The sequence below is a fragment of the Zingiber officinale genome, chromosome 3B (assembly GCF_018446385.1).
Source record: "Zingiber officinale cultivar Zhangliang chromosome 3B, Zo_v1.1, whole genome shotgun sequence".
Classification (NCBI taxonomy): Eukaryota; Viridiplantae; Streptophyta; class Magnoliopsida; order Zingiberales; family Zingiberaceae; genus Zingiber; species Zingiber officinale.
The window spans coordinates 112,761,437-112,778,841 of record NC_055991.1 but is presented as its reverse complement, the minus strand read 5'-3'; the positions used below and the strand labels follow the sequence as shown (position 1 = coordinate 112,778,841).

General features: G+C 36.4%; 1 protein-coding gene across 1 annotated transcript; it reads left to right on the top strand.

The window, feature by feature from the left end:
* Window positions 1-2,018: 2,018 nt before the first annotated feature.
* Window positions 2,019-4,775, top strand: LOC122055124 (beta-glucosidase 26-like). The gene is made up of 11 exons (XM_042616511.1): window positions 2,019-2,259; window positions 2,363-2,421; window positions 2,735-2,810; window positions 2,902-2,973; window positions 3,056-3,143; window positions 3,276-3,519; window positions 3,671-3,786; window positions 3,870-4,087; window positions 4,172-4,203; window positions 4,313-4,415; window positions 4,504-4,775. Exons 1-11 carry the CDS (start codon window positions 2,019-2,021, stop codon window positions 4,773-4,775), a joined length of 1,521 nt encoding a protein of 506 aa, XP_042472445.1.
* The last annotated feature ends 12,630 nt before the right edge of the window (window positions 4,776-17,405 follow it).

Below are 17,405 nucleotides of genomic sequence, written 5' to 3'. Positions count from 1 at the left end.
TTAAAGCTGAATCAACTTAAAAAATGGTTTAGAATTTAGTTCCTTTAACCAAAATATAATTAAAATAAGCTCATTCATTTGATTATTTGAATACATTACAAGCTATATGTAATTTGTTAACAGATAATTTTTTTTGCTAGGATCAATTTTATTTTAAAATTTTATACAAGTAAAATGACAATGGACCAATAGGATATTTAAAGTTGTGGAATTTTTAAAAGGTGTGTACTTAACTTTTAGATTTCTTAAAGGGTGTATTTGTTTCTCATTTTCTCTCTCCCACTAATTATTGTGGTACTACATTTAAAAAATAACACTAGTGTGGTATTGAATTTCAAAAAATATCACCGTTGTGATCATTATCGTGGTGTTGTATTTTAAAAATCAATACCACCGTAGTGTTGATTTTCAAAAATAACACTATAATGACGTAGATTTTAAGATTTATGCAATATTAAAGTAGTATTGATTTTACAATGCAACATTACAGTGATGATATTCTTTGAAATGTACAGTGACGTTGTTCTTTGAATACAATATCATAGTGGTTGGTGGAAAAGGTAAAATAGAAAATAAGTCCATCTTTGAGAAATATAAAAGTTAGATGTACCTTTTGATAATTTCACAACCTTAAGTATGCTTTTTGGTCAATTACTATAAGTCTATTGTTTGAATACGGTACCAAAGTGACTGATGAGAGAGATAAAATAAAAAAAATCTTTTAAGAAATCTGAAAGTTAGATGTACTTTTTCAGAACACCACAACTTTAAGTGTGCATTTTGGTCATTTGGCGCCGTAAGTAAAATTGAAATATTATTTTCTCTTCTCTTATGCATTAAAAATTGAAAAAGAAAATGTAAATAGAAATAGTCTTTTTTTTTTTCTCTTAATCTCCTCTTCCATAAATATAATATTCTCATCTTCAATAAGCATAACAACATCAACAAAATATTGGCGCAATAACCTCGATTAGAGTAGTTACTTTCATATTATTTAGTTTGAGCTTGTATAAACAATTGTAGTTCCATGAATTGACATAATGAAATTTTTTATGATTTTGAAGGTTTTTGATATAATATATATTCATAAAAATATAAGAATATCCTTAATTAATTATTTATAATATTATTTTTTAAAACAAAAATTATCAAAATAGCACCCTCATCCTGCTACTTAAAATATATGTGCGTCTACATTTAAAGCAACTTCGAACAAAATTAAATCACTTTAGAATAATTTATGCTTAAATTGTACCATTTTAGAATAATTTTAATTAAAACTGTATCATCTTGATCAAAACTGCATTAAGATAAAGATATATTATTTTAAAAGTATGAACAATATCATTTTAGAGTAATTTTAGTTAGTACCATTTTATTTAAAGGTATTTTAAAATCGAGTACATTGAGATATTTTTTATACCGAATTATGTTTAGAATATTATTTTAATAATTTTTAAAAAGATGATGCCTTTCAATGATATAGATAATTAGAAACATTTTTTTTAAAAAAAAATTACTATAGATATATTTATATATTTAGTATATTAGGTAAAATAACCTCTGATTTAGATCAAATGATTATGATTAATAATAATAATAATATTATTATTATTATTATTATTATTATTATTTATTTATTTATCTTGAGATACAATGCGATGGTAAGAGGATTCCGTGGGGTTTCAATAATGCTAGAAAATTGTTTTTTTTTTAAAAGTGATATATGCTAGAAAATAGAGAGTAATATTTGTTGATTTTAAAATTCCAAATAAATGATATAAAAGTTAGACTTCAAAAAAATTAAAGAGATATTTTAAATTGAAAATCAATTCATTGAATTCTTGAATTTTTATCATTAGCTTGAAATTTTTATCCTTAAGAATTGGTCTAAGCTTTCTTTTATACTCATCCATTTAAGTCTTACAATGTTTATCTAGTAATTGTTCTCCTATATATAGGTATCACTTGCTTCTTATTTTCTTCACTAATCGTAGTGTATCTACATCTCTTCCACAATGAACCTTAAAGGGTCCTTCACATTTTTATTTTTATTTATTTCACTTCTCGTAGTCCAATGTGTATATGGTTATAAAACAAACAATGCGAAATTAGTTTCAAAAGTGCACAAGCTAAGTCGTGATGCCTTCCCTCATGGCTTTGTATTTGGCACCGCTGCATCTGCTTATCAAGTTGAGGGAGAGGCACTCAAGGGTGGTCGAGGACCTAGCATTTGGGATGCATTTGTAAAAATTCCAGGTAACATACTAAACATTTAAATTTTATAGTTTTACATATTTCTTTCTCGAATGAAAGTTATATAATGGAGTAAATTTGAATTTGATTTATTATTGTGATGTAGGTCTCATTCCAAATAATGCAACGGGTGATGTAACAGACGATGAGTATCATCATTATAAGGTCAAATGCATATTTTTTTTGTTATCGTTGACTATTTAATAATTTATAATTTAATAACAAAAAGCAAAAAAATATAATTTTTATGAAGAATCAAATATTATATTTTATTTTTAAATCATTACTCCATTGGTTCAAGATTTTATTTTTAATAATTTAAAAAGATCTTATCTAATTTAACTTTATGTTGATAATTAAGTTCAAACAAACAAATTTTTTATATTCTAATTGTTGATATTTGGAGATAATTAAAATGAATTTAAATTGGATTTGATCTTTTTCTTAAATATATTAAAATTTGAGTTTCGGCTTGTAGGAAGATATTGACATTATGAAGGAGCACAATTTTGATGCTTATAGATTCTCGATCTCTTGGAGTAGAATTTTCCCAAGTAATGAAGCTATCATTCTTTTTCATAATATTATATACACCATCTTACCCTTTCAAAATACTAACAATTTTTTAATTATTTTTTCTTGTAGATGGAACTGGAGCCATTAATTGGGAAGGTGTTGACTATTATGATAGGCTAATTGACAATTTAATACTCAAAGGTAATTTATTTTTATCTGACTGCTAAACAAATAAGTTTGGCATGTTTTTATATTTTTTTTAACCTTTCTATCTTCATATTAGGTATTATTCCATATGTCAATCTCTATCACTATGATCTTCCATTGGCACTCCAAAATGAGTATTTGGGTTGGTTGAGTCCGAAGATAGTGTAAGTAGTAAAGTAGAATAATTACTTATATTGTTGAAATTAATTATGCTTACGGCATATTTAAGAATTTCTAATTTAACTTATTAAAAGATGTTATAAATATTTGATTTAGTTTATAATCAATTTGTTTAGGGATGCATTTGCGGATTATGCTGACTTTTGCTTTAAGAGATACGGTGATAGAGTGAAAAATTGGTTCACATTCAATGAGCCAAGAGTGGTGGCAGCTCTAGGTTTTGATACTGGTTCTCAAGCCCCTGGAAGAGCTACTGGTAGTAAATTTGGAGGAAACTCATCTACGGAGCCTTACATTGTGGCTCACAATCTCATCTTATCTCATGCCGCAGCAGTTAATAGATATCGTGAGAAGTACCAAGTAATTTGTCTTTAACAAAGTTTATGTATTAATAGTAAATTCATTGTTAGCTAATTCATAAAATTTCTTGCTATCAAATATAACAAACTCATTTTAAATTTTAAGTCTACAAATATACATAATACTAAAACCATTTTCTTTTCTTATTCAGAAAGAGCAACAAGGAAAAATTGGAATTCTTCTAGATTTTGTTTGGTACGAGCCTCACACTTACTCTGACAAGGATAAAGCTGCTGCTCAGAGAGCTAAAGATTTTCATGTGGGATGGTAAGTAATTCTACATTCTTGGTTTCAACATCTAATTATAATTAACCTTTTTAATGTAACCTAATTCTGTTTACTTTTCTTAGGTTCATTCACCCTTTGACATATGGATACTATCCTCAATCCATTCAAGACATTGTTAAAGAAAGATTGCCAAAATTTACTAATGATGAAGTGGAGCTAGTTAGAGGTTCATACGACTATTTGGGAATTAATCAATACACAACTTATTATGTTAAGGATAATAGTACAATGAATCCTAAACCTATTAGTTATCAAGATGATTGGCTCGTTGAATTTAAATGTAAGATATATACAATATTTATTTTTGATAATGTTAAACTTAATAAAATGATATGCTAATAATATTGTTCTACTAATAATTCAGATGATCGAAATGGGGTACCAATTGGACCAAGGGTAAGAAATAATCTTCTTATAACTTTTTTGATTATATTATAGATTTTTGTTTTTTAAAACTAAATGTAAGCCTATAATTAATCTAATACAATTGTTTATATATCATTAGGCCCATTCTGATTGGCTATACATAGTTCCGTGGGGATTGTATAAGGCAGTGACATATGTTAAGGAGAACTATGGCAATCCAATTGTCTTTCTATCTGAAAATGGTAAATATTTAGCACTTGTTTAATGTATCTTCTATTTAAGAAATTACATTTATTCTCTAACCACACAATTCATTGATTAAAATTATAGGCATGGATCAACCGGGCAATGTCACACTTCCAAAAGGCTTGCAAGATACTCAAAGGAGACATTTTTATCATAACTACATTACTGAACTAAAGAGAGCTATAGATGATGGTGCTTCAGTGATTGGGTACTTTGCATGGTCTCTTCTTGATAACTTTGAATGGAGACTAGGATACACATCAAGGTTTGGTATTGTCTATGTTGACTTTAAGAATAAAAAGCGCTTCCCGAAGGAATCAGCTCGTTGGTTCAAGAAGATTCTCCAAAGGAGTTAATAATTTTGTTCTTTTATAAATTGTTTATAACCTTAGGTTATTTTTTTATCTTTGCTACTTTTATCATGTAATAATTACTCTTTGTTCTTTAAGGCACTATAAAATAAATAAAATTACATTTCAATATGAATGTGTTTCATTTTGGCACATTTAAAGAGATGTTAAACTCCCTTCATCTATTTGTGTCTCATTCATTTTGTATATACTGCCCAACCGAGGAGCGGATAACTAATGCGTTCCACTTATTGAACAGGCTCTATGGTCGGTCCGTGACCCCTGGATGCCGAAGGCATCCTTGGGCTGATCTCGTAGTTCTTACGGGGTGGAAATGATGGGGTCGGTCCATGGATTTTCTTTCCTTTTGCCACATTTCGCTTAAAGGGTTGAAGGGAGATAGTGCATCAAGCTACTCGCAAGGGTCAACTTGATCCTCTTCCCGAGAGATCCCAGATGAGGGAACCCTAGGGGAGCTGCCGACTCTAATTATCGTTGATGTACGATCCATACTAGATCTGACCAACCGCCCATCCTACCTCCGCTACGTTCTTGACAACCCATCTTTTTGAACCACCGGTTCTCTTCTCCATTTCTTAGAAAAAGTGAGCCACCTGTTTAGGTACAAGATACTATCATTATGGATGACAAGCCTAATTAGGCTCTAACTAGTCAATTTTTTTTCATGCTCTAGAAAATGATAAGTTATCAAGTATAATATTTTTTAATGATAATTTTAAAAGAAGACTTCAATAGTCAGCACTAGAAATGGTTTTAGAATCTTAATTTTATCCATACAATCTATTTTGGTAAAACTAAATTAATAATAAAAATTAACGCAAAAAATAGATAGGGACTATAAAATGCATTTATCAAAAACCAATAGAAATGTGTTACTCATAAGAAATAAATTCAAGTTTTTCTTTATTGTAAAACTTTTTTCCACTAGGCTTAACAATGAGCAAAACATTTCTTAGTAGCATTCGATTGGAATTGAGAGAATAGCCCAAATATATTTGGAGATCAAATCCTCTGTCCCCAAATTTCTCTGTCCCCGTGTCCCCTTGTCGATCGGACGGACCAGATTACATCTCAAGGATGTCTTGCACATCACGACGATACTGCACACATCTTAGAGATGTCATGAGATGTAATTTGGTCCGTCCGATCGGCAGGGGACACGGGGACAGAGAAATTTAGGGACAGAAGATTTGATTTGATATATTTGACTTTATCTTTCTTGACTCTAAAGTAACTTTCACTAACTAACACTATTATTATGTGAAACATCGATAATAATTAGTTAGATACATTGACTTTGACTTTTCATTTTTTGTATTCTTTAATTCAGTTTGAACTATTTAGTTACACACACACACACACACACACACACATATATATATATATATATAAACACATATTTTTGACGTCATATATCATATTACATGAAATAAATATCGATATTATCATACAATGTTGAAATCACTTGATAAGAATCATTTCCATTGGGTCTAGAAAATGGTAATGATTGTTAGTTACTAACATGATCTCAAAGTTATCTCAATTCAGAAGTGTCGACATTTAAAAATTGTATTTGGATGGAATGAATTTTTGCTTAAGTTACAATTCACTTGTGAATTTTAAGTGGAATTTATATTTTTATGGGTATTGTTCAAGATGATTACAATCACTCATCAAAAATTGTATACGATTTAGTCAATTCAGAGACATTCAATAAATTTTTCTAGGTTTTGATTTAAAGGTAATAAAACCTTTAAGTGAAAAATATTGAATCATCTTTGATTTCATAATAAGTGAATCAAAGTAATCATGGAATCCCCATGTGCTGCATGGTTTACATAAGTGAATGATAAAAATTATATTTTTTGTATTTCTAAATTTTATTTTATTAAAAATGAAAAGGAAAACTAGAATTTTTGATAAATCAAGTTGTTACAGTTATTATTGTAGATTTATTAATATATTTTTGATTGTTTGATCTACCATTCCTACTAAATGATTTTTTTTAGAATAACAATGGATTCATCAAATATGAATGTAACATTTTGGGTTTTGGGTGAGTATACAATTTTATATAATTAAAAATAAAATTATAAATTAAAAGTCACTTAATTTTCATTTAATATTTAATAAATTTTCTTTTATTTAATAAGTCAATCTATATATATATAAATGATATAGTGAAATGAAAAATAAGTGTTATGATAAAGCCAAACAAATCAATTTCTTCTATTTCTATTAACAATTTAAATGATATTTTAGATATAGTAGTTGAAAATCATAAACAAATTAATCTTTTCTGCTTAAACGTTGCATGATATTTTAGATTTAGATAATTCATTGACTTGAAACATATACACCTAAAGAATTGGTCTAGACATCATCCATTTAGCTCACACATTGTTGTACTCCTATAAATAGGACTCATTTCCTCTTCTTCATTAATCATAGTGCACACACTCATCTCTACAATGAATCTTAGAGAGTCTTCCTCATTTTTTTTTCTTTGCATTCATTTTACTTCTCAATTCTCATAGTGTCTTCCAGATGGTTTTGTATTTGGCACTGCTACATCTGCTTATCAAGTTGAGGGGGAGACACTCAAAGGTGGTTGGGGACCTAGCATGTCATGCCTTAGGTAGTCCATACTGATAAAATTTCGACAGCATCTCCCCTGTACGGGTGACAATATGAATCCTGAAATACATATATCATTCCTCAGCCCATACGACCGGAACAAATACAATACAAATAATAGCACAATCCACGCAGTTTAATATGTAGCCTCTGGCTGACAACAAATATTACTAAAAGAAAAGATGATATAGAAATCATCGCAGATATATGCAAATCCTACTCCACTACAATGAAGAAAACACAATCCATGAAATAATGGAAATATCGCAGTGGAAAACATAAGAAGCAAACCCAAATAGTCCAACATAAGTCCACAAGTACAAGAACCCACATCACAAGTGTATAAAGACATAGTAACGAAAACAAAAATCGACAACTGAAAGTCCTCGCAACAAGGGGGCTAGCGACTGAAATCTCTCGACGACCTTAACCTGAAAAGTAGTAATGTAACGGTGTGAGTCCAAAGAACTCAGTAGGTAACTAATAGATATGTATAGTAACATATAACTACCAGCAATAACTTATAGTACAATCTCCTAATAATATAGAGAAATGTATAACTGAATAAACTGTAGCAACGAGCAATAAGCATGTATACAGTCTCTTGAAATAATAATAAGTAATGCATAACTAAAATAAACTGTACTCACCTACGAGTCTTGAGCAAATGACTGTGAACATACACAGGTAAAAATAGTCAAAACAAATAAGAATGTATCCTATATGCATGTCAATCATATGCTATCACCAAAATGCAACATCCAATATGTAACAATCACATAAATGCAATCTGTGCATATGATGCAATATAACATGGTCAACCTTGATGCCAGTCAACCATCTCACACGCGATAGTGAGACCGAGTGGGTAGGGTTATGACAACCGTACACTCTGCCATCACTACTCCTGAAGAGTGACCGAGTGGACGGGATGCTGTTGGAGTACACCTATCCTCCTATCTCAAACATAGTGAGGGAGCGCAATGCTCTCATCTCTCGGTATGCGATAATGGGGAGGGATCCCTGCCTGCTACCATGCCGCAGTCACACTGTTGGACCCCGCGGTTATTTTGATGTGATCAACCAAGTTGGTTGGGTCTTGCTTTATGTTTGATCCCTGTGTCTGAGTGTGCAGGAGCGCAGGAAGTCGAGCAGAAGACGCAGCTAGCGAGAAGGACGACACGCGAAGGGAGTCAACGGGCTCGGTGCGTCCGAAGGACGAGAGAGCTGCGGAAGAGTACACCGGTTGGCGAGAAGAACGTGTGTGGCGTTCGAGGGACGTTAAGCCGGGGAGGAAGGTTGCTCGAGGAGAAGGCCAGAAATTGGGTTCGGGTGAGCCCTATTTCGGTTGGTCGTAATCACCCAAAAGAACGGAGCTTCGGAAGTCAAAGCAAAGGAAAAAGTGAGCTGGAATTCAAGCTCAAGGCGCCTTCATCAAAGCGTAAAGGTGCCTTCATCTTGAAGGTGCCTTCAATGCTTGTTGGAGGCACCTCGGACCTAGCCAAAGTGGTCGTTGAGCTTTCGGATAAACTTTTATCCACCCACTAGATAGAGGCGCCTTGGACCTCTATTGGAGGCGCCTTGAACATCCGAGATAGAATTTTCAGAGGCTATATAAAGGCCCCTGGAGCTAGGAATTAATTATCAATTGTTTAAACAACTCTGTATTCATTCCTAGCAATAGTTTTGAGCTGTTAGAGTGTAAAAGGCTTCTCCACCTTTAGTAAAGGAGACTCTTTCTAGTGCGCTTTTCTTCGCCCTGGATTAACAACCTTCTTGGTTGTAACCAGGTTAACTGTTGAGTCTCTGTTTTATTTCTGTTTCTTTATTTCAGTTATTTAATTATTACTATTGTATTTTTGAGTTGAAAGCACGAGGAGAGTATAATTTTTTTTCCAGGCAATTCACCCCCCTCTTGCCGGCCTCCGCTGAACCAACAAGTGGTATTAGAGCCCGACAGCTTCAGAAGGACTAATCGCCGACTGAAGGACAAAGATCAGGACGATGGCCAGCGTGAACATTTATCCCCCGAAGTTCGACGGAGACTTCGGTACTTGGAAGCGAAAAATGGAGGTATTTTTTTAAAACTGAATTTGATATACTTTTAATAATGAAATATTGATATGCAGCGCCAAAAGATAAGGAAGAGTGCAACTGGACGAAGAAGGAGCAGGCCGATTGCATGACCAACGGAAAGGCTGAATTTCACCTGCTCAGTGTTCTGTCGCCCCAGGAGGTAAGTCAGATCGGAATTTATGACTCTGCCAAAGACCTCTGGGATAAATTCCTGGAGCTCCATGAAGGCACCTCAGAAGCAAAGCTAGCAAGGCGCGACATCCTCTGGACCCAGCTTACGAACCTCCGGATGAATAATGGCGAGAGGGTAGCGCAACTCTAAGCATGGATCAAAGAACTGATCACGCAACTCATCAATCTCGGAGAATCGGTAACAAACCGAGACTTGATCCAGTATGCACTCAACGCCTTCCCGAGAATTCCCGAGTGACCCTTCTTAGTAGATGCGTACTACATCTCTAAGGACTTCGAGGTAAGTACTTTAGAAAATTTATTTTCAACTTTTGAACTTCACGAATCTCGGATTGCAGAGCCCAATGAAGTAGAGAAAACAAGTAAGAACATTGCCTTAAAGGCAAGAACAAACGATTCAGACTCCGAAGCCTTGATCGACCAATCGGAAGCGACACTACTGGTAAAGCGTTTCAATAAGTTTTTTAATTCATAAATTTAGATCGTATACAAAGAGGCATGAGTGAAAGAGAAGAACGGTTCGTTGCTACAACTGCAACGAAGAGGGGCACATCAAAGATGACTACCCAAACTTGAGGAAAAAAGGAAAAAGTAAAGGAAAAGAGACAATCTTTCTCCAAACACAAGAACCTGAAAGCCACATGGTCAGACTCATCCTCTGAATCAGACGTCGAAAAATTCTCGGGGTTAGTGCTAATGGCTAACCATCAGCTGGAAGAAGAGTCAAGCTCAGAAATGAGCATAGATGAAGGGGGAGGAACATTAGAAGAGGAAAGCTGTAGTGAAGGGGGAGAATCACCAAGTCAGGTAAGTCAGGTGCATAATCTTACCCCTACTCATTCCTTTCGCTCTATTAAAGCCCTTTCTAAAGAGTTAGATGAATTAGAAAAGGAAAATGAACATTTGAAATTAGAAAATGCAAAATTGAAAGATGAAATTGAAAAAACGAAGACTGATGCATGTTTTAAAACAAATATGTTTCAAAAATCAAAACTTAAGATTTATGAAAAATCAAACTGGTATGTTAAGCATCATCAAGGTCAACTTAGAAAAATTTCCAAGAATTATATACCCCCTAAGTTTTTGATTAATCCAGTAGAAAGGAACCTCTATTGGGTTCCAAAAGCCTTATTAGAATAAATTTTTTTTATTATTAAAATTTCCAGCAAGAAAATTAAACGTTAAAATTTTTTTATGAGGCTTTGTCTAAAGAAGTGGTTGTTGCTCCAATAACCAAGAAGGCCTGGTGCCTCGCCATGACCTGGAAGCTGAAATATTGAAATAAAATATTTAATTTCTGAAAAAGTATTAAAACTAGAATTAAATAATGCTTTGAAAGTTTTTTTTGCTTAGAATTTTTTTTGGAAAATTCAAAAAAAACATTTTAATTTAGAAATTTTTTGGAATATTCTAAAAATTCATATTCTCTTATTATTACCCCATTTTTGCTGTGATCAAAGGGGGAGAGATAGGTACAAGTTTAGGGGGAGAGAGTTTAAACTCTGAGTTTAAACATTTTTGAAAAATTCTGTTTAACTCTTAATTAAATAGTTACAATTTTATTTATTGCAAATTTATGCTTAACATGCTACTTAATTACCTTTTGTCTATTTTTACCCTAACTTGAACTTGAGTGGATGCACATCAAAAAGGGGGAGATTGTTGGCCCCCGTGGTTGTTTTGATGTGATGAACCAAGTTGGTTGGGTCCTGCTTTGTATTTGATCCTTGTGTTTGAGTGTGCAGGAGCTTAGGAGCGCAAGAAGTCGAGCGGAAGACGCAGCTAGCGAGAAGGATGACACGGGAACGGAGCCGACGGGCTCGGTGCGTCCGAAGGACGAGAGAGCTGCGGAAGAGTACACCGGTGGGCGAGAAGAACGTGCACGGCGTTCGAGGGACGTTAAGCCGGGGAGGAAGGTTACTCGAGGAGAAGGCCGAAAATTGGGTTCGGGTGAGCCCTATTTTGGTTGGCCGTAATCATCTAAAAGAACGGAGCTTCGGAAGTTAAAGCGAAGGAAAAAGTGAGCTGGAATTCAAGCTCAAGGCGCCTTCATCAAAGCTTGAAGGCGCCTTCATCTTGAAGACGCCTTCAATGCTTGTTGGAGGTGCCTCGGACCTGGCCAAAGTGGCCATTGAGCTTTCGGATAAAGTTTTATCTGCCCACTCGATAGAGGCACCTTGGACCTCTATTGGAGGCACCTTGAACATCCGAGATAGAATTTCCAGAGGCTATATAAAGGCCCCTGGAGCTAGGAATTAATTATCAATTGTTTAAACAACTCTGTATTCATTCCTAGCAATATTTCTGAGCTGTTAGAGTGTAAAAGGCTTCTCCGCCTTCAGTAAAGGAGACTCTTTCTAGTGCGCTTTTCTTCGCCCTGCATTAACAACCTTCTTGGTTGTAACCAGGTTAACTGTTGAGTCTCTGTTTTATTTTTGTTTCTTTATTTCAGTTATTTTATTATTGCTATTGCATTTTTGAGTTGAAAGCACGAGGAGGGTATAGTTTTTTTCTGACAATTCACCCCCCTCTTGCCGCCCTCCGCTGAACAACACACACTACCCATGAGCGGACCAGCGGAGCCTAACAGAGCAACTGCCATACACACCCTGGGTGTTGTGCCACTACCAATGTAGTGGTCACGTTGTGTACAGACCATGTAGTTGGCGATGTGCTCAACAATAATGGAGTCGATAATCACTGAGCATGCAATCATGCGAGATCGTGCATGATGCTACAGCATGTCATACCTGAACATATCCTCATCCATATATATATATGTGCCAAAAAGATAAACACATATATAACAATGATATAAGCAACATGAATCCAAGATCACATATCCAACATGCCTAGCAATTAATCCAATATACAAAAGCACTAAACAAATCTATCTCTATGAACATAGATACACAAGACAGAAGATAAAAGCATACAAGTCTAATGTATAGTAGATAACAATAGAAACATGTAACAGGTATCGAATAAACTATAACCAGGGAAGTGATAAATCTACTAATTACTACTAGTTATATATATACTACACATATCATAAGACAATATCAAAAAGATAAGTCAAAGGGTACCCGCCTCAAATAAAAGGTAGTATCAAGACAAATTCGACGTCAAAACGCTCGTCTCAAATTAGAATCCTATATCGATCAATATATACATATATTTTTATTTAGCTAAAATTCATAAGAATTAAATAGCTAAATAAAATTTGCAAAACTAATTTAGGGAAACCCTAATCGACACAAGCAACAATCTACCAAAATTAAATCTAACGGTTAATTAGGGTTAGTTACCTAATCCCTAATCATCCATTAGATTAGAAATCCAAACCTAAATCCAACTACACATGAACAACTAATCATGTAATCCCAAACATACCTAATTCACACATAAACCTATTTCATCGACATCATGTATCAAAATCCCTACACATACCTAAATTCATAGTCGCTGCAGGAATAAGGTGTTGCTGGATGGAATTACTACCGGAACCAAGAACACCACAGTAAGTCCTCCCTATTCCCCTTACCTCCTCTTCTTCAGCAGCTAACATTGACCCAAATCAGATGGAGCTAGCAACTAGCTAGCAGTGTAACCTTCCTGCTAGATTCCAATACACTATTCGGATCAAGATGAGATCAAGATTTCAACAATATAGCCTATCACCAACTCTACTCACCCTACCCTCTTCCTCATTCCCCTTCCTCTCCAACCGTGACCTAGATCAGCAGCGAAGAAGAGCAGGATCAAGAACAGAGGAGGGACGGTGAGCAGAGAAGAAGATCTAAGCCTATATCATGAACAAGGTAGAATACTCACCTTCAAGATCCTGCTAGGGCACAACTGGTATCTCAGGCACTGGATGGCGACAGTCGAGTATGACCGGCATCCATGAAACCGAGAAGAAGAAGGGAAGAAGGATCAGGAGAGGACATCGCAAGATCTGGGTGAAGCTAGCTCCTCACCTTTATGCTCCGATCCCCAATCTGTGCCAGCGATCGGGTGGTGGCAGTGAGGCGAGGTCATGAGGAGATGCGATGCGGTATCGATCGAGATGATCCGGGACTCCTTGTTAGATCTCCAGCAACCTCCGGCGATGCACTCCTCAAGTGATGTCAAAGGTGAGAGAAACCGAGAGAGATCGAAATGAGAGGAAGAAGGAAGAGTGCAACTTTGAGCAGAGGGGAGATCGGGGAAGGAGAGGAAGAAAGATTCGGATCGGCGATGGTTTGGGGGGAAAGAAAAGGAAAAATCATGTATTAAATAAAACATTTCCTCACTTAAATGGGGTAGCCTAAATGGGTTTTCTTCCGAACTCCCAATTTATCCCCTCAAACCCGTCGTACGAACTCCAAAAAATTCTCAGAAAATTTCTAAAAATTCTTGGAAAATCCCATAAGGCTATTTCTCAAATAACCTTATTATTTAAATTTTTTTGATATCTTACATTCTCCCCTACTAATAAAAATTTGGTCCCCAAATTTCGCTATAACCAACAGCAAACACTAGAAATAACCAAACAGTATAAATGTTGAAAGGAACTCTAACCCACATACCTTAAGTAAATAGATGGGGGTATCGAGCTCGGATCATATCCTCGAGCTCCCAGGTAGCCTCCTCATCAGAATGATACTGTCATCCGACATTAACCAGCCGGATAGTCTTGTTCCGCAGCTGACACTGTCTGTGGTCCAGAATCCGTACCAGAACCTCCTCGTAAGTAACGTCAGGCTGAATGGGAACTGATATATCTGACAGAACATGTGCTGGGTTGGATACATATCTCCTTAGCATAAATACATGAAATACATCGTGAATGCTAGCTAGAGATGGTTGTAGTGCCAGATGATAAGCTACTGGTCCAATCCTCTCTAAGATCTAGAATGACCCAATATATCGTGGAGTTAGCTTACCTTGGAGACTAAATCTTTTCACCCCTTTTGTGGGTGAAACTCTCAGAAATACATGGTCACTAGTAGAGACTTCTAGGGGTCTCCGTATCCGATCAGCATAACTCTTCTGACGTTCCTAAGCCTCTGACATCCTCCGCCTGATAGTGCAAACCAACTCTGCCTCCTGCTGAGCTCGATGAGGTCTTAACAGCTGAGCCTCCCCAACCTCCTCCTAGAGGGTGGGTGTCCGACAAGGCCTAGGCCTCCTGCTAATGAACTGTAAATACTGATCTCCAACCCGGGCCTCTCGAATCCTCATCCTAATTGATGACTGAGCAACCATGGTAACGAGAATACCCTGCTCTGTTCATCCCTGCTTCTCAAGGCCCAACTCAGAGAAACCCTGAATTAAGTCCGTGACAATAACTTGTGGCAAGCTAAAGTCCCTCTGGACTTCCTGCTAAGTGCATCGATAACTACATTAGCTTTTCCCGGGTGGTAGCTAATAGTACAATCATAATCCTTCAGGGACTCCATCCATCTCCTCTGTCGGAGATTAAGTTCCTTCTGCGTGAAAATATATTTGAGACTATTATGATCAGTAAGCATCTCAAAAGTAATACCATAAAGATGATGGTGCCAAATCTTCAAAGCAAAGATAATAGCTGCTAGCTCTAAATCATGTACTGGGTAGTTCTTCTCATGCTCCTTCAACTGAAAACAAGCATAGGAGACTACCCTGCCGTGCTACATCAAAACAACGCCCAAACCCAAAAGAGATGCGTCTGTATAAAGTACGAATCCGTTCTCTCCAGAAGGTAAAACTAAAACTGGTGTCGATACTAATCTCCGCTTCAACTCCTGAAAGCTCATTTCACAGGCTTCTGACCAAGTGAATTTCATGCCTTTCCTGGTCAGGCGTGTCAACGGCGTAGCAATGAGAGAGAAGCCCTCAACAAACCGTCTGTAGAATCTGGCCAATCCCAAGAAACTGCGGATCTCCTGGACTAACTTCGGCTGCTCCCAGCTGGTGATAGCCTCGATCTTCTGAGGGTCTACTGCAATACCTCGGCTAGACACCACGTGTCCCAGAAAACCAACTGAGGGTAGACAAAAAGCACACTTGTTGAACTTCGCATACAGATGATGTTGTTTAAGAGGCTCCAAGACTATGCGAAGATGCTGCACATGTTCCTCCTCGGAATGCGAATAGATCAATATAGATTCGATAAACACGATAACAAACTGATCTAGATACTCCAGAAAGATACAGTTAATCAAATCCATAAATACTGTGGGAGCATTGGTAAGCCCAAATGGCATTACCAAAAACTCGTAATATCTGTATCTGGTGCGGAATGCTGTCTTCTGAATATCAGAATCTTTGTCTCTCAGCTTATGATATCCAGACCGTAGATTAATCTTTAAATACACTGATGTATCTCTGAGTTGATCAAATAAATCCTCAATCCATGGTAAGGGGTATTTATTTCTGACAGTCACTGCATTCAGCTGCCTATAATCAATGCATAATCTCAGAGTATCATCCTTTTTCTTGACGAATAATACTGGAGAACCCCACGGAGATACACTAGCTAGGGTGAGTGAATCCCCTATCTAATAACTCTTGGAGTTGAACCTTTAGTTCGTCCAACTCTTTCGGTGCCATACGATAAGTAGCTTTCGATGTTGGCGCAGTTCCCGGAATCAACTCAATAGTAAACTCCACTTATTTCGAGGAGGCAAACCTGGTAGCTCATATGGAAATACATCCGGATACTCTCGGACCACTGGAACATCTGGGAGTTGAAGACTACTACTGTCGTCAGCATTAATCAACGACAATAGAAATCCCTGACATCCATGTAACAGTAGTTTCTGAGCCTGTATCACAGAAATGGTCGATATCCCATCATCTCTAATGCCAGTGAAATCCCACGAGGGTTGGTTCAGAGGTCGGAAGATGACCACCCTCTTCTGGCAATCAATAGTGGCATGGTATGGTGATAGCCAATCCATGCCAAGTATAATGTCGAACTCGACCATTTCCAGTACTAATAAATCTACCGTGAGTATAATGTTGCCAAAGTCTAACGGGCAACCTCTGACCTCCTGAGTGACATCCAAAGTATCACCAGACGGTAAGTAGACGGTCAGTCACCGCGGTCTATGTGTAAGTAGTCTACCAATCTCTCTCATCAATGCACAAGATATAAAGGAATGTGAACTACCTGTATTAATTAGCATATCAACAGAAAATGCATAAAGTAAAACCGTACCGCGGAAGATGGATCTATCAGCCTGCTGTACATCCTCTTTGGTGATCGCGTGAACTCATCCAGTATCTGACGGTGGTAGAGGTGGTAACACGACCAAAGGCTGCTGCGTCTGAGCTTAAGCCTGTCACTGAGTCGATATTGGATAATGAGCTAGGGATGGGCATGTGTGTTGCAGTAAGTACTGAACTGGTGGTTGTGGCTGCAACTGATACTATACCAATGGCCGAGGCTACAACTGATACTATACCAGTGGCTGAGGCTGCAACTAATACTGGCCCTGTGTCAGATACTGAGGTCCCGAAATAGAACTCTGGGACTCCATAAGGATACCGGAATGCTCCTGACAGTGCATGCCATATGCAGCTGCTGCAAGGGGAGCCATCCTCTGCTGATAATGCGAAGATTGGGATTTCGGCCCACCTCACTGAGTCCCGAACTGACCAAACTGTCCTCCCGGAATAGAAATCCTGGAAGCTACATGCTGAGCCTTCAGTGAACAGTCTCGGCTCATGTGCCCAGACAAT

Bases quoted from the DNA above. Each gene is read 5' to 3' on its own strand.
- LOC122055124 (XM_042616511.1), top strand. From the start codon at position 2,019: ATGAACCTTAAAGGGTCCTTCACATTTTTATTTTTATTTATTTCACTT. The intron at 2,422-2,734 runs GTCAAATGCATA...TTCGGCTTGTAG, and splicing joins ATGAGTATCATCATTATAAG to GAAGATATTGACATTATGAA. The intron at 4,416-4,503 runs GTAAATATTTAG...TTAAAATTATAG, and splicing joins TGTCTTTCTATCTGAAAATG to GCATGGATCAACCGGGCAAT.